The 12,154-nt window shown below is 31.0% G+C and overlaps 1 protein-coding gene across 4 annotated transcripts; it reads left to right on the top strand.

Moving 5' to 3' along the window:
- The first annotated feature begins 2,814 nt into the window (after window positions 1–2,814).
- Window positions 2,815–7,647, top strand: LOC136210991 (rop guanine nucleotide exchange factor 7-like). 4 transcript variants are annotated; one of them, XM_066002478.1, is made up of 8 exons: window positions 2,815–3,179; window positions 3,471–3,600; window positions 3,939–4,013; window positions 4,112–4,283; window positions 4,404–4,511; window positions 4,667–4,769; window positions 7,090–7,167; window positions 7,388–7,647. In XM_066002478.1, exons 2-4 carry the CDS (start codon window positions 3,502–3,504, stop codon window positions 4,196–4,198), a joined length of 261 nt encoding a protein of 86 aa, XP_065858550.1. In that variant the 5' UTR covers window positions 2,815–3,179; window positions 3,471–3,501; the 3' UTR covers window positions 4,199–4,283; window positions 4,404–4,511; window positions 4,667–4,769; window positions 7,090–7,167; window positions 7,388–7,647. The 4 variants fall into 4 exon arrangements, with proteins under 4 accessions (XP_065858550.1, XP_065858551.1, XP_065858549.1 ...); XM_066002479.1 differs by having other exon boundaries at window positions 2,815–3,183; XM_066002477.1 differs by having other exon boundaries at window positions 2,815–3,310; window positions 4,419–4,511.
- Window positions 7,648–12,154: the final 4,507 nt, after the last annotated feature.

The following is a 12,154-nucleotide window of genomic DNA, read 5'->3' as shown; positions in this document are numbered from 1 at the left end:
AAATTCATTCTTTGATAAACGACCCGTCAATGAATTCCAATTTGTTCTTAGACATCAATGCCATCTTCATGTTCCTACACCAACCATGATAATCCGGGCTGGTGAGAGGAGGAGAAACAAGAACCAAAGATGGGTTCTCTCCAGGATGAACATAATATGGCCTTGAAATTTGTTCTTCTACTCGTGCCATTTACTCAAACTTTTGCAAAACAGAAGAATAAATGGAAACACAAAAGAAAAGAATAGATAAAGAAGAATATAGAAACAGATAATGGAAGAAAGAAATGAAGAAAATTAGAAAAAATCTTGCAGAAGCTTTTGATTATGCTCTGATACCATCTCAAGATGATATAGAAGAAAGCAAAGAAGGAGTTCTATATTGAAAAAGAAGAATAGAATACATGAAAAAGAAGTTCTCCTCATAGTCAGTATATTACTCCTATTTATAACCGTTTAAGTCTAACAGATATATTTAATTTGAAACTGACTAACATTAACTGCTAAGTTAACATTAACTGCTAATCTATGGTTAGTAAACCTATGTATGGTTAACATGCTCTCTTGCATTTGAGTGCTTAACAAATAGACTGACACTCTTCATCCGACTCGCAATTGTTATTTACCTTTATTCCTTCTTTTCCCTTCAACTCCTTCGATTCAGTTCCATCAATTATACCCGTCATTCACCAATAACAAATTACTCAGACGAATTAATAGAAAAAAACAAAACTAAACAAAATAGTAAAAATAAAAAAGACTTACAAGATAAAACCAGCAATAAGACCAGTGAAAGACCAAGATTGAAATAAGTTCTCTTCATTTTGATATTTTTCAGATTGTTTTGCTTTTGCTTTGTTTGTTCATTTTGACTGAAGAAGGCACGTTAATTTATAGGCCAAATCATGAAAAACTTAATATTTTCCGGATCTTCTAATTATAAAATTTCCTTTTATTTTGGTACCTATTAAGAAAATTTGATTAATGCAATCTTTTATTTTTTGGTACAATTAAATCCCTCACCTATCTCATATGTTTTTTTTTTCAGAAACACATTTTATTTTTTTATTTTCATCACCAACATATTAAAAATACATAGCTATAAATAATATTAAGAATATTGATACAAATAATAATTATAATTTTCATTAGAGAAATGAGTGAAAACACTTCACAATAATAATAAAAATACTGTTTATTAAAATATATTATTTAATGAAAGTGTTAAAAATATATTTTGAATGATAAATTTGTGACCCATCTAATACTTCTAAAGCATACTTTCATTGATTCAACAGATGGTTTGCATCAATTAATACTTCTAAAGCATACTTTCATTGATTCAAAAAAAATAACCTTTTTAATTTTGGCAACTTCCATGCCCATAAAAAAATTCGATAAATTATACCCATGGTCACTGAACTTTACCATTTTAACATTGTGGCCACTGAACTTCAATTCTTAACAATTTGGCTACCAAAGTTTATACTTTTAACACCAGTGCCACTCAACACCTCAAAACAACCGTTCACGGTCTCAAAATAAAAAATTCGAAGAGTTAATGATATTCTAAGGAACTTTAATTCTCACTACAATAAAGTTGACTTTTTGTGGGGAAAAAATAGTGTGGAAATATTTTTTTCCCACTAAAAATAATAAATTTGTGGGGATTTATAAATTCGTCACAAAATAATACATATTTGTGGGGAGTAAAATATTTCGCCACAAAATATTATATATTTGTGGGGAGTAAACTATTTCGCCACAAAATTTTATATATTTGTGGGGAGTAAAATATTTCGTCACAAAAAATTTACATATTTGTGGGGAGTTAAAAATTCGCCACAAAGTTTAAAATATTTGTGGGGGAATTCAAATTCCGCCATTGAATATATAATACATTAGTGGGGAAAATTGATATTCCCCACAAAATACTTATCTTAATTATTTTTTATTATTATAAGTTTAAAATAATTAGTAAATATTGTTATTATATTAAAAAATTATGTAAATAGAAAATCAAAAAATAAATATTTCGTTATACTTTTCTTTTAAGATTATAATAATTAATTTTATTAATTATATATCATATTAAATTACAGAATTATTTACAATTTTAATTTTATTAATAAATCCAAATTTTAAAAAATATTTAATTTAATTTACTTTATTTATTAATTAATAATAAAAATATACTTTTAATAACATAATTTATTTATTTATTTTTAGGAATATCTACTTATATATATATATTTTCTTCACATAATAAATATTTCCTTTTTTTTTGTTTTTTTACAAGCATAGTAAATATATCTAATAATGATTAGATATTATAGATAATTTTTTTTTATGAAAAACTTAGCTTTACTAGTAGTTTGAGAAAATAAACAAAAACAATGGATAAAATTTGAATGTAAATAAGTTCATTGGACTATAATGCATGGAATTTTTTTCATTTGACTTGATAATTAACTAAGAAAATTATAACATGCGATGAATTTAATAAAAAAAATAGAAAAATATACTTAAATTTTTTTTGACAAAAAAAACCTAATTTATACTTAAAAGCAATATTAATGAAAAAAAAAAAAAGCTAAACCAACCATATTTAACAACTACACAATGCTAGTTCTTTTTTTTTTTTTTTTTTGGTAGTATGCTAGTTCTTTTACTATTTTTTAGCATGCTTTAAAATGTAATTTAATATTTATTGTAATATAAAAATAAAATTTCATAAAAAAATAACTTAATATTTGCACCCCAAATATTGAAGCAGGGACGATGTTGAAATTGAAAACCCTATTTCCCCTTTTTCCATCACCTCCTTTATCCCCCGCATGTTTTCTAATTTTCCCATTTTCATTTCCCTCTCCAGTTTCTACCTTCCCCCTTTCTACTTGCCATCTTCTCCTTGTTTCAATTACTCCAACAAAATCCCAAATTTCCTATTCAGATATTCTTCTCAGATGACCCACCTGCCTCAGACTGCACCACGGTTACCACCACTTCGGTTCATCGGCTCCCTCCTCCTTGTTGGCTAGCCCCGCTCCCTTTCCTCTTTTGAGGCTTCCCGTAACGCAATCACAGATGTAATCCCTCGTCGGTCTTTATTGAAGCCATTAGCCATTTGAAGCTCGATCCCTCCACTATCCGTTAAGATAGCTTGAGTCAATTTCATTCATGTAAGTAAGAACCCTAATTTTATGGAATTGAAACTTCAAATGGGATTTTGAGATGAAACATGGAATGCTGGGTGATTCGAGTAAACATATCAATTGATGGTACCTTGATTTGTGACTTCATCTACTCTACAGTCAGTCTCCAACCGGAATCCAGTTTTCATTTTATTCCATCTATTTGATGCGTTGTAGTTAGGAAGTTCTAATAATGCATTGTTTGAATTTTCAATTGGGATGCAATTTTTGATCTTTGGTTAATTAATGTCGAGTTACTATATTTGGGCAACTGTGCAGACTTGAGCCCTTACCTGTAGAGAAGAAATCAATGTGGAAAAGAGAGATGGAATGGCTTCTCTGTGTTTCTGATCATATTGTTGAATTAATTCCCTCTTGGCAAACATTTCCTGATGGAAGTAAGCTTGAGGTAAGCTTAATTCAGCTACTTGGTTGCTTATGATTGTAACTTTTCAGTTTTATTTCAAGATGTTAGTCTGTTATGTAGCCTTTTTGTATTGTCGGGTTGGCCATTTCTGATAGGACTACACGATTTACACTATTGTCATTTTTCTAGAATTTATATCATATAGAACCATATGGAAGATGTATATAACATTACGCTATTTTGACACTATAACCTGAAATTGCTACCCTCAGAAAGCTTAACCTGATCAATAGTTTTTTTTTGCTGTCTTTGACAAATTTGGTTCAATTATTGGGAGGGAACTTATTTTGGAAAAGCTAATAGTGTTCTCTATTTGTTAGGTGATGAGTTACAGTCCAAGGTCAGATCTTTTCATTAATCTTCTAGCTCTGCGTAAATTGGATAATATGCTTCTGGTAAGATTTACCATTTGATTGTTTGTCTATCGACATTTTCGAAATGGAGTGATCATTCATTCTGAGAGGGCTGTGCTTCTTTGATTTTCAATTGACAGGATGTGTTGGAGAGTTTCACAAATATAGAATTTTGGTATGTTGATCAAGGGATTGCAGGCCCAGAAGCAGATGGTTCAACCTCATAAGGCTCTGCCGCCGAGGATGAAATCTGGAGGAAGGAAGCATAATAAGAAGAAATGGAGCAAAGAAGAAATCAAGCTCCATAAATTAGTAAGGACTTATTGACCACCTGTGATTGTTTTTCTCCCATTTTTATTATAATTTCCATTGTCCTTCTTCATACAGGTCTTTGTTTCTTTCTAGGCTTTACTCATTTTCCATCACAACTAGATTTTGTAATTGCAGGCAAATGGTTTCTCTATGGAGCTGTTCAAAGCTCTCTGCAATTTTCATTATTCTTGGACTAGTTAGTTATACACTGAAGAGACGTGTTCGGAGGTGGGCTTCTAAGCTTTTAAGAAGATTGAAAGATGATTAATGTCCTAACATCTTTCATTTCTTCTGCAACTGATACTCTAGATAACTTATATTCTTTTCATATTTTCTTTGCTTAAATGGGATTAATATAATAATCGATTGAAATGTGGTTGCAGGGATTGTTACTACACTTCCTTTTATCTTGCAACTTCATAAGAGAGGTAGCATAGAATTTGAAGAGTTTTTGAACATCCCAATGAAACAGTTCCAAGGATTTTGGTACATTTCTCAACTTCCTAACCATTACTTATATGTTATGACTTAATGTCTGTGGTCTATATCTCACATTGGCATTGATTCGGTGATGTGCTACTATAGTTACATACTACTACTATATAGCTATTGATGTTACTACATTTATGATTTCTATTTCATCTCTAAAGAAGCCATCTTTATCAAACTTAACTCAAGAACAACTCAAGGAAGATATGCTTTATCATGCGTTACCCCATTATTACTCCTTGTCTGACTTTAAGAACCATTGCAAAATAAGCCGAGTAAGTACATTTGCCAGAGCAAATGAATTTGCTTTGAATTTCACATATGTTTCTAGAACTATGCATCTTGATTCGTGATGGACTAGAACTATAGTTAGCAGTATGAATGGAGAAATCCATGCTCCGGGTGTTTCCACTCAAAACTCTTCAGGTAGAAAGCTATTTCAGGAGGCGAAAAATAAGAGTAAATGGTACTTGTAGTTATTTGTATCATGGTATCTTTCCTTGTGCATTTTGTACACTAATTATGCATGTAGTCCTTCTGCAAGAAAAAAAGTTGTTTGACTTGCCCAAATAGAAGTGCAATGGCTAAAACATCCTATAAAAATACAGGGAAAAAATATAGGCAAGTACAAGGGATAAATTATACCTTTTGCCTTATTTATTTATTTAAAAAACATGTGCTTTGAATTAATTGCTAGTGTTTGTTATGGATTTTGCTGGTTGCTCATAGGATTAAAGCTGGTTGGTCGAAGTGGAAGAGTGCTACGGGTTTCCTTTGTGATCCCGGCATGCCTAATAGATTGAAGGGAAAATTCTACCGGACGGCAATTAGACCAGTATTGTTATATGGTACGGAGTGTTGGGCAGTGAAACACTGCCACATCCATAAGATGTCGGTGGCGGAGATGCGTATGTTGAGATGGATGTGTGGTCACACGAGAAAGGACCGGGTGCGTAATGAAATAATTAGGACAAAAGTAGGGGTCACATCTATTGAGAATAAAATGAGAGAAAACCGACTAAGGTGGTTTGGCCATGTGAGACGTAGAGCGCTTGATGCGCCGGTTAGGAGAACCGAAGAGTGGCAAAGGGATGTAGTGGTGAGGGGTAGGGGAAGACCTAAGCAAACTTGGAGGAGGGTGATCGAGAGTGATATGAGTTTATTGGGAATTGAGAAAAATATGGTAGTGGATAGGACGGAGTGGAGGGAGCGAATCTGTGTCGCTGACACGACTTGATTTTCACGGTTTTATATGATGGTTCATGTTAGCCGACCCCGAATCATTTCGGGACTAAGGCTTTGTTGTTGTTGTTGTTGTTGTTGTTTGTTATGGATTTTGTTTGGCAAGGTAATGTTAGCACCTCATCCTTGTATAAATTACATTAACACTATTGAAATGTAAAATGCCAATTTTGTTAAGTCTTTAGGTGCATTTTGAACTTGTGTTATAGGTGTAAGACGCATAGAGATGCTCCTTGCTTTCTCTATCTCTTGGTTTGCAATTTTTCTTGTTTTCAAGAGTCTTCTGCTGTATTTTTTTTTTTTTTGATTTTGCTGCCAAAGCAGTGTTGGCCTTAGTCGCTTTTTGCTCCATTTTTAAGCCCCTAAAACATCTTCTTTCGGTGCTGTAGTTTCAGGTGAATTTAGCTGCATTCCGGTGGCGTTTGTCTCAGATTTTCTGCTACTATTTGTTTGAGTCTTTTGCTGTGTGCTGCAAATTTTGAGTATATGGTATCATTTTTTGCTGTTGTAGCCTTAAAATGTCCCTAGCATTTTTGCTCCTATATTTTCCTAAAATTCCCAAGTGTTTTTACTGCTATAATTTCCTAGGCCTGACATTTTTGCTGCTGCAATATTACAACATTTCCACTGAGTTTTTGTTGCGTTTCCTGGACCTCTGTAACAGTTTTTTGCTGTTGTAATTTCTTTAGCATTTTTCAACATTTTTGTAACATTGTTGCTGCTGTTTTTTCTTTGAATAGCCGATTAGAAGAGTCAATTTGTTTTGTGAATTCAGAACATTTCAAAGTTGTGTACGCTTTATGTAGCATGTTCTTCCTTGTGGATGAAACTGTACTTTTTTTTTTATTAGAATGTAATGACAAATAGAGCATCAAAGAGACCCATTGACCATTTTGAAATTCATGATTTCCTCCCTAGATCTTCATTCATCTTCAAATATAGTTTTTCTTAGGGGTAATTTAATCTTTTATTTATGATTTAATCTGTGTTTTATGTAATTACTCTGATGTTTTTGATCAACTTCAGCTCTGGATCTTATGTTTCTATTTTCCTCTGTTTTGTTCTTGTTTCTAAGGCTACACTATGATGGGTGCACAAGTTAAAATCGGATGAAGTTATTGGAACAGGAGAACTGGTCTAAAGAAAAAATATGGTTAGTGATCAAACTTGAGATTCCAACTATTCTTTACAATTCTGGGTAGTTTTTTTTTATTTCGTTTAAAACCTTTATTCGTTCTGGCATTTTTATTTCACTTTGTTTTGTTTGAATGGTAAGTTTGTTTTAGTTTCATTATTTTTTTAAGCTTTCAGTTTTTTTTCTCTATGACCATTGATATTTGTATTATTTTTTCTTTTTTTTTTTGTTGTTCCAGATACTTGGTCTTTTTTTACTCAAGCACCGCCAGATACATACCGATACATCATTTGGTATTGACCAGAATATTACCAATTGAAACGTCCATTTTGATAGGATTTTTTTTTATTGTTGCGGACTATCAGAGATAGTTCTTTAATACGGACATGATATTTTGTAATTATGGATATTATTAACTTAGTTGAGTTTCACAATTTGTTTTGTCATTTTGCAACGTTATATTCAATTCTTGTGACTAATATAATTTTATCCTTTTAACTTTTTTTGTTATTAACGAAAATTATTAGTTTTATTCTTCTTATTACTTTTTTATAAGTATATTAATATTGTTGTGATAATCTATTTAATTTGTTCATAGGTTTAATAAATAGCTAAATAAATTAAATAATAAAAAACTAAATATAATAGTGTGGATTAAATATCCCCACAGAAATCGGTTTTGTTTTTGTTGGGATTCTAATTCCTCACAAATATTAGCATGATTAGTGGGGAAATTTTTCCCCACAAATAACATTCATTTTGTGGCGATTTTGCAATCTCCACAAAATAAAAAGATTAGTGGAGAAATTTCCCCACAAAAACTACACATATGGACACCTTAGTTCTATAGTTTATGGCGAATTTGTATATAATAATGGCGATTATTTTCACCGCTACAGTAAAGAAACCAATTGTGGCGAATTACTTTTTCGCGACACATACTTTTAATGTCGCTCTAACAGTGGCGAACGTGTGGTGAATTTTTTTTGCCATAAAAGACTTTTAGTGGCAATTTTTCGATCTTCTGTGGGGAAACTTTTCCCCACAAAAAATCTTAAAATTTTTCACTTTGATATCATTTAGGCGGTGTTTGGTTAGGAGAGAGTAAATTTTTACAGAGAGAAAGCTCCAAAAAAATGTGATTTTGGAAAATAAAAATTGTGGTTTCATGGTAAATGTCGTTCTGAACAACTTTAATTCTTGAATATTTTCATTTTGAAGTCGTTAACATTCATTTTGAGGAGTTGGTTAAAATTGAGTGGCCACCAATATTAAAAAGTGTAAAGTTCAATAGTCATACCGTTAAGAATTGAAATTCAGTGGCCATAATGTTAAAATGGATAAAATTCAGTGGCCATGGGTGTAGTTTGCCCTGAAGAATTTCAAATTCCCCAATTCTTTGATCTTGAACTGTTGATCCAAATATTGTTTGACTAATTGAATTTCATCATAATCCTTTCCTCGTAAGAATTACATCATCCACATAAAAGTTATGTTTCCTACATAAATCTGCATCATTGTAGACTATTGAGAATCTAATTTTTCTTCCTTTTTCCATACCAATTTATGGAGTTCTTATTTAGAGTATCACTAAGTTTGAATATGATGCACAAGTTTCATTGAAATTGGTTGAACATGAATCTATAGAAAATGATGGTCTTATTGGGATTAATTTATTAAAAATGGAAAGAAATACAAATACTGAGAGAGAGGTTAAACTTAAAATGGATTACAAGGAAGAGTAAGTTGAATCCGAAACTCAACAACCTCACATTCGCATACAAATGTGGTATTCGAACAATATGCTCTCTTGCATTTGAGTGCTGCACAAATAGACGGACACTCTTCATCCGACGTGCAACTCATATTTGCCTTTATTCATTCTTTTCCCTTCAACTCCTTCGATTCAGTTCCATCAATTATATCTATCATTCACCAATAACAAATTACTCAGATGAATTAGTTGGAAAAAACCAAAACTAAATAAAATAGTAAAAATAAAAAAGACTTACAAGATAAAAACCAGTAACAAGAACAGTGAAAGGCGAAGGTTGAAATAATTTCTTTTCATTTTGATGTTTTTCAAATTGTTTTGATTTGGCTTTGTTTGTTCATTTTGAGAAGAAGCCACACTAATTTATAGGCCAAACCTAAGGATAAATAATTTATTACTCTCCTAGTTTTTACCTAACACATTGTTTAGTCTCCCTATTTTAAAAATCACATTTTAAAGTCTCTATCTTTTGCCAATATTAACATTGTGGTCCTTTTATCTATTTTTTTAGATTTTTAACCGAATATATCTTAACTTTTAGGACAAACACAGTACAATACAAGTTGACCATGTTACTCTGTTATTTTATATATATCCATTTATGCTAAAATATACCGATTACAAGTCTAAAAAAACTAGACAAAAGGACCAAAAGGTTAATATTGGCAAAATATAGGGACTTTATATTGTGTTTTTCAAAATAGAGGGACTAAACAGTGTGTTACGTAAAAAGTAGGGGACTAATAAATTATTTACCCAAAAACCTAATATTTTCCGGATCTTCTAATTATAAAATTTCCTTTTATTTTGATACATATTAAGAAATTCTGATTAATGCAATCTTTTATTTTTTTTGGTAAATAATTAAAGCCCTCACTTATCTCATATTTATAATCATTTTTATGTGAACTATTTTTTCTTTCAGAAACACATTTTTATTTATTTATTTTCATCAGCAACATATTAAAAATACATAGCTGTAAATAATATTGAGAATATTGATACAAATAATAATTATAATTTTCATTAGAGAAATGAGTGAAAACACTTAACAATAATAATAAAAATACTGTTTACGAAATATATTATTGAATGAAAGTGTTAAAAATATATTTTGAATGATAAATTTGTGACCCATCTAACCATATATTTTATATATGAATGCATGAAATAAATTGAATATAAAATAGTGGGAAATGTAAAAACCAGAAACACATACTTATATACTTTAGCCAAGTGCCCTTAAACATACAAGCAATTAAATCACCAGGCTGCAAGTCTATGTTTTAGGAGTTTTATACCTTCTCAGGTGTTTGTCAGATGGGATAAAGACACGAGATAGGGATAAAAAAAAAAATTGAAACGAATTATCCCATGTTTGTTTTAGAGATAAGTTAGGGAGATAAGAGCGGGATATGAGTCTTATTCCTCAAATCCTATACCCAAGACGGGGGGTGGTATAAAGAGGTGAGATAAACTTCTACGATTTTAATATGATGGAAAAGTCTATCTTATCCCTCAAATTAATGTTATGTAGTTTAAATAAGGTTAAAATAGTAAAATGTATTATTTCATATCTATTTCTATCCAATATACCAAACATTGAATAATGATTCTCGATTATCATATCCTTATCCCAACCCAACCCAACCATTTATTCTTATGTCTATCCCAACCTTTATCTCTATCACTATCCCTATCCCAATAGAATACTAAACGCCTCATATTTGCTTTAAATATTGTTTTAAATTCATAATATTATTTCTTTAAAAAAAATTCACAATATTCGATTTTTTATTGAAGAAACCAATAAAAATAGGGAGAATTACTAAACTAGCCCCTTTTAAGGGGTTAGTTTACATTTCTAGCATCTTTCAAAAAAAAATTAGAAAACTAACATATTTCAAGAGACAACTTCCATCGTTGCTCTCATCTTCTTCCTAAACAGTCTCCCATAAATCTTGGTCGAGTAGATAAAATTGCACACGAGTACTCTCAGTACTATAATTATTATTAAGCTTAATATATCATTTGCACCCTGAACATGTCCAAAAAGCTTGATTGGCCCCCTGAACTTTTAAAAGTGTCACGATAGCCCTCTCAACTTGCATAAAATATTCAGTTAGCCCCCTGAACTTGCGTAAAATGTAATCAGTTGATCATTCGGTTGCAAAAAAAGTAAGTTAAATGCGGAAGATATATTGCACGAGCCTTAAAAAAAGTAAAACAATCAAAATCGAGGTATTCGGTTCTAATATTAGAGAAAACGAGTTTTATAGTTGAACAAGTAATAACTTTATTTTTAATCTATTTTTTAATTATGTAATAACATTTTATGACGCGTGGAATACATCTTCCGTATTTAACTTACTTTTTTGCGACCGAATGATCAATTGATTACATTTTACGTAAGTTCAAGGGCTAACTGAATATTTTATGCAATTTGAGGGGGCTATTAGGATACTTTGAAAGTTCAGGGGCAATCAAGCTTTTTGGACAAGTTCAAGAGGCAAATGATGTATTAAGCCTTATTATTAAGTTTTTCCATAGTGCTTACCGAGGTAGACATGTTAAGTTTTTCGAGAGTGCTTACTGAGTTAGACATGTCTATCATGACGACTTGGTCATCTCCTAATCAACCAAGTAAGTTTGGTCCCTGACCAATAATTTTCACAGTCCCGGACTGCGTGCTAACAATATCTTGAAACACCATATGATGCCTCTACCTATACTGCTTCTTTTTAGGTTTAAGGTGCAAAAATACCCCTAACATTTTGGGCAGGAGCAATTTTACCCCTAACGTCTAAAATGGTGCAATTTTACATCTACCGTTGATAAATTAGATCAATTTTAGACACTATTAAAATACAGTCATTTTTTTCTTTATTTTGCACCAATTGCATATCAATTTGTTCTAAAAAAATGAAATAATGTTTTTTTTTTGCAGTTTAATAACAAAATTGGAGATTAATATTTATAAATTCGATAAAAAATTTTAATTTTTTTCTCTAATTTGTACAAAAGACATTATATTTTTAATATATTTTTCTTATTTTTTTCACATCCCAACATATGTTTGTGATTTGTTACTGGTAAAATAATGCATGTGTGAAGTGTAATGACAAGATTCATGACGGAGAAGACAGTTTGATAAATTATTTCTCAAATTTACCCAATTTATCAACGTTAAGGGTAAAATTGCACCATTTTAGACGTTAGAGGTAAAATTGC

This window comes from Euphorbia lathyris, chromosome 1 (genome assembly GCF_963576675.1).
Source record: "Euphorbia lathyris chromosome 1, ddEupLath1.1, whole genome shotgun sequence".
Taxonomy (NCBI): Eukaryota; Viridiplantae; Streptophyta; class Magnoliopsida; order Malpighiales; family Euphorbiaceae; genus Euphorbia; species Euphorbia lathyris.
The sequence above is the reverse complement of the archived record's forward strand: the minus strand, read 5'-3'. Positions and strand labels throughout refer to the sequence as shown.

What these genes read in the sequence shown, in the direction of transcription:
- LOC136210991 (XM_066002478.1), top strand. Translation starts at nt 3,502, where the DNA reads ATGTGGAAAAGAGAGATGGAATGGCTTCTCTGTGTTTCTGATCATATT. An exon ending in CTGATGGAAGTAAGCTTGAG is followed by an intron (nt 3,601 to 3,938) that starts GTAAGCTTAATT and finishes TCTATTTGTTAG; the next exon opens with GTGATGAGTTACAGTCCAAG. An exon ending in AATTGGATAATATGCTTCTG is followed by an intron (nt 4,014 to 4,111) that starts GTAAGATTTACC and finishes TTCAATTGACAG; the next exon opens with GATGTGTTGGAGAGTTTCAC.